General features: G+C 58.6%; 1 protein-coding gene across 1 annotated transcript in view; it reads right to left on the reverse strand.

Annotated features, from left to right (window-relative positions):
- The window catches only part of DCLK1 (doublecortin like kinase 1), a 161,594-nt gene that overhangs the window by 155,186 nt on the left and 1,280 nt on the right, over window positions 1-5,128 (reverse strand). Inside the window, exon 2 of the mRNA XM_045294001.1 lies at window positions 4,754-4,839. Coding sequence (XP_045149936.1) covers window positions 4,754-4,839 — 86 coding nt within the window. The remainder of the gene's footprint in view (window positions 1-4,753; window positions 4,840-5,128) is intronic.

Consider the following 5,128-nt stretch of genomic DNA (forward strand, 5'->3'; position numbering starts at 1 on the left):
GGCCTGAGTGAGTTGGAGCACTGAGCCTGGGGCTGGGCTTAGAGAACGTCCTGCAGACTGGGCGTACAGAGCAGATCCGTCCTCCACCCCAGCACTCCAACACTTCCTCTCGCATCACCGATGGCCAAGCCCACCGACCATGGCGCCTCCCCCTCCTCCCTGGCTCCCCGTTTCCTGTTCCCCAGGGTCCAGGTGAACCTGGTCCTGAAGTAAATGCGCCCTGTTGGATCTCAGAGGGCGATCCTAACCCGGGGGGTTCAGTTCCTGACCAGAAGGATGACGCAAGGACTGGGTCCAGGAGGTCCCCCCTCCCTGACCTGGGCAGAGTCTAGACCCGTTGTTTCAACAAACTGGGGTGGTGAGTCAGGGGAAGGTTCACCACTGTCCTTCTGAAACAGACAAGCACATAGAGTGCCACTTCCCACCACATCCCTGCACCATCCCGCCTGCAAACCCTTCCTCCCTGTGCTTTCTGTTACAGCCGCTTGATCACCTCCTATGGGTGGTCTGAGTCACCACGTGGGAGGGAGAAGACGACAGGGGAGGAAGAGGCAGATCTCAGCGGGAGCCACGGATTTAACAGGACCCAGAACAGCAATCTGTCTCAAGTCCCGTCCCACTAACAGTGACACCTTGTGCCCTCAGGGGAACGACTCACAAGCCCACCATGTCTATGTCTGTGGGCTTCAGTGTCCATGGGGTTCCCTAGTCCACCACGTCCACGTCTGTGGGCCTCCATGTCCATGGGATTCCCTGCTCCACTACGTCCACATCTGTGGGCCTCAGTGTCCATAGGGTCCCCTGATTCACCACACCCACGTCTGTGGGCCTCAGCGTCCATCCGCGGGGTTTTCTGGGCTGCAGTTCATCGTGCACATGTCTCTGATCTGAGTAGCTGATAGTCTGGATGTGGTTTGCCAGGACTTCCCTCCTGTGCACACTGGGTGGGCCTGTGCCGCCCACCTTCCCGTTAGAAGCCAAACATGCTAACTGACCCCACTCAAGGACGGCAAGGAAAGGAAAACACAAAACCAAGCCCACTGCCACAAAGTTGCTTCCATCTCACAACGACCCTGTAGGACTCTATAGGAAGCCCTGTGTTCCTGCGACTAGGTCTTCACAGCCTCATCTTTCTCCTGAGGAGCAGCCGGTGGGCTTGAACCGTAGACACTGCAGTCCGCAGCCCGTAGCCTAATGTACATGGCCCCCACACCTCCTTAAGAGGGCCAGGAAGTGAGTCACAGGCCCGATTCCAGGAAGCCAGGGGCCAATGAAGACAGAACTGGGCTCAGAAAGATCTTGAAATACCCCCCGCTGGGTTCTGAAGCCCCTTCTTATAAAGATTTCCAAGAAATACAACAACCTTTCAAAACCTTATGATCCCTGTTTGCAGATGAAGAAAGCAAGGAGATTCCTGCCTCCTCTCTCTAAATCACACAGTGAGGGATACTGGGACGAGGAAGTGTAACCCAGCTCCCATCCTCATGCTGACCCAGGGGAGCTTCCTGTCCGATGCCCTCACGGGGATTCCAACTGGGCAGGACTGACCCCAAGGGCTTCCTAGGGGGCATCTCTTCTCCTCCCACCCGCCCCCTGTATACGCCACTGCTGTTCCTCGTAAGTGGACAGCCTATTCCTTACTCTGGAAGCTTCGCTGAAACCTGTTCGCCCTGGATGACCCTGTGGGCATTTGAAATGCCAGTGACACAGCCCCCAGCATCCCGGCAACACACACGCCACTGCATCACGACAACTGACTCGACAACTGACTCGCGGCAGTCAGCCTAGTGCGGTTTTCGTTGGTGGAACCAGTGAGCTCCAGAAAGCCCGGGCAAATCCTCACCCTGGACCAATACGTAGCTTCCTGATAAATGCGGTAAAGACTGAAGTTGGCATGGTCTGCATCTTGCTTGGATCTACGATCCAAGCTCGTGGAAGCAGCAGCAGAGAGGGAACTACGTGCTGTATTGGACAAATGTGCCGCGCGCACAGCGCTCTTTGGAGTGTGGAAACCAAGGCTGTTCCCGTGGGGGCTGAGACGCTCCTGACCCACGCCAGGGGGCTCTCAGTGGCCTCGTGGGCATGTGAAAGTTGGACACCGGCTACAGAAGACAGAAGCGCTGATGCATTTGGGGGATGGTGCTGGGGAAGACTGGAAAACACCGTGGACTGTTCAAAAGATGAACGCATCTGTCTTGGAAGAATTACGGCCAGAGCGCTCCTTAGAAGCCAGGAGGGAGAGACTTCATCTCACGCACTGTGGTCAGGAGAGACCGGGGTCTGGAGAAGGAAGGGCGCAGTGGCTGGGGCAACAGGATCTAACCTAAGAACCACTGGGAGGAAGAGGAAGCACCGGGCGGCGCTGTGAGTCCGACCCCACTCAAGTGCACCGCACAGCAGCAGCACCTTCCCAAGGGGTACCCTGCGGTGGGGGGTGGGGGGGGTGGGGAGGCACAGTTAAGGGCGTGGAGGAGCCTCGGCAGAAAGGCCTGGACTTGCACGGAGCGGGTTCTACCCAGACACGGGTGCCGCGAGCCGCGTGACTGTTTTGTGAAGGTTCCACCAATGGGGCAGACTTCCCGACAGTCACGTGTCCAGCAAACCCTTTGGCGCCAATTGCATGCCCACTCGCAGCCCCCAGGTCCCCCGTGTGTGAGGCGGCCAGGGCTTTCGGCAGCTAACTGTGACCCCACCAATGAAAACCGCACCAGGCTCCTGTGGGTTTCTACAGGTCTTTGCAGGGGTAGAAAGTCTCACCTTTCTCCCGGGAATAGCGGGTGGTGGGTTTAAACCCCTGACCTTCCAGTTAGCCGCTGAGAGCTTGACCCCTATGCCACTGAGCTCCTTACACACTCAGCGGGAACAAAAAAACACACATAAAAAATCAAATTGAATGTTCACTTAGTGGTCCAGAAAAAATGGCCAGAGAAAAAGAAAATCAGGAAACAGAAGGGGGACCAGACCCCAGCAACCCTACAGAGATGCCCTGCCTGTTTCCCAGGCTGCACCTTTCTGGGTGCACCTCATCCTTCCCCTGCAGAGCGGCTGGGGGTTGGGACCACTGACCTTTCCGTTTGCAGCCCACTGCGTCCGTCCGTCCCCAGGGGCCCTTCCTGGATCTCACAGCCACCCCAAAAGGCAGGTGGCCCTTGCAGACTGAGGAGGGCAGGGATTTATCAGCAGCCCAAAGCCTGAGGGGTGGAGTGTCAACCAGAACGCTCTGTGGGTGGGGCCCTGGCCCGGTGTAAAGGGGCAGGGGGAGGGTGGAAGCTCTCACACCACCTCACCCTCCACACTCCTCTGCAGACAGCAGCTGGGGGTGGCGGGGAGGCCTTCAGGGGAACCCTCCGAGCCTGGATCCTGATTGCAGACACAGTTGCACCACGTGGTAACCCATGCCCAGGAAACGCTGTGGATTCACAGCTGTCCTCGAGGGCAGGGTGGGACTGGCCCAGGGGGTCCCCAGACTGGGAACCGTGGCACAGCAGACAGGGCTGTTGGAGGGTTTGAACTGCTGACCTTTGGTCAGTCATCCGTCATGTAGACCACCAGAGCCATCGCCGGGCATCCAATTCCAACTCACAGCCAGAAATCCCTACAGAAGCAGGCAGCCTCACCTGTCTCCTGAGGAGTGGTGGGTGGGTTTGAACTGCTGGCCTTGAGGTTAGCAGCCCAACATGCGGGGCTATTTAAGGGCTCCTTGAGCAGCTGTGAACTGCCACATTCTCAGGAGCTGGGAGTGGATCCTAACTCGGACTGGCCCCTGGGTGGAGGAGGGACACTCCTTGGGGATTTCCAGTCTGTGGCTCCCAGGGGAAAGTCCCTGGTGGCACAGCGGTTAAGCACTTGGCTGCTATGAGAAAGGTCGATAGTTCAAACCCACCAGCTGCTGCAAAGGAGAAAGTTGTGGCCGTCTACTTCCCTAGAGATTAAAAAAACCACGCCAGCCCTCACTGTCATGGAGTCAGCCAGTCAGTTCTAACGGACGAGAACTGCCCAGCCTCTGAGTGGATATCCGCCCTCCGGACAGGAACAGAGAGCTGATCCTGGGCACCACCGAGTTTCCAGCCAATGACCCTTCGGTTCTCAGCAGGGTGCTTAACTGGTATGTCACCTGGGCTCCCTACGTGCCCAGAGAGTGTGCTCTTGAGTCTTGGGGCACTCTGGGAAATTTTCAACTTGCAAAAGCCAAATCACTTAGTCATTGTCTGAACACCTGGACCAGGCGTTGGGGACCCAGGCGCCAAGGCAGTGACAGCCGAGCCGGCCTATCTCCACCTTCCCAGCCGGCTTACGCACACTCTCAGCCCTGTCCTCCAGGCAGCAGGCCACAGGGGGACCCTACACGAGGGGCTGCCAGACAGTGGCTGCCATGCCACGCCACACCCCATGACCCTGCTAAGGGGGTTCCTTCCTGCCCGCCGCCCCCCGCCCTAGGGGCAAATGGCTCATGCACAAAGTTGCTCGCCCCGAGGCTGCAGGTTTGATTCCCCCAAGAGGCCTGAAGTAAGGAGTGCAGTGGGTTTGAGCTGCCCCAGTCAGGAGTGCAATGGGTTTGAGCTGCCCCAGCCCAAATCCGCCCACAACAGCTGCTGGTCCTCGGAGAGTGGCTGTGGGGGCACGTGGTTCGGGGGCAGAATTCTCACCCCTGGGCTGGGCCGCTGGCCCTACCAGGTTAGCCTCTGACGGCTAACCCGCGCTCCACAGTCCAAGCACACCTGAGAGCAGCAGAAAGGCCCACAGACTCACACACCCTCGGCGGCGGCGGCAGGGTCTGCAGCATGCCCTTGGTGGCAGCTGGTTTGGTTTCTGGGGTGCGCAGGATGCCCTGGTTCGGCTCTGAGCCAGAGCACCCCGTATCTGTGAGGGGAGGGCTGTGTGCTGCTGTGACCCTCAGCACCTTTCAGCAGCACTCCGGATGGAGGGGCCAGGAGAAAGGCCTGCCCATCTCCCTCGTCAGAAGCGGGCACTGGAAGCCCAAGGAGCCCAGCTGATGCACCGGGGTCACCCCGAGGTGGAGTCAGTTGGGCCCAGCTATCTGTCGTGGGGGCCAGATGCTGAGCGACCAGTGGCAGAGAGTCAGAGAGGCTAGGAGAAAGGCCTGGTAATCCACTTCCAGGAAAAAAAA

This window comes from Echinops telfairi, unplaced genomic scaffold (assembly GCF_000313985.2).
Source record: "Echinops telfairi isolate 266 unplaced genomic scaffold, ASM31398v2 ScPeMD7_2565;HRSCAF=3150, whole genome shotgun sequence".
Classification (NCBI taxonomy): Eukaryota; Metazoa; Chordata; class Mammalia; order Afrosoricida; family Tenrecidae; genus Echinops; species Echinops telfairi.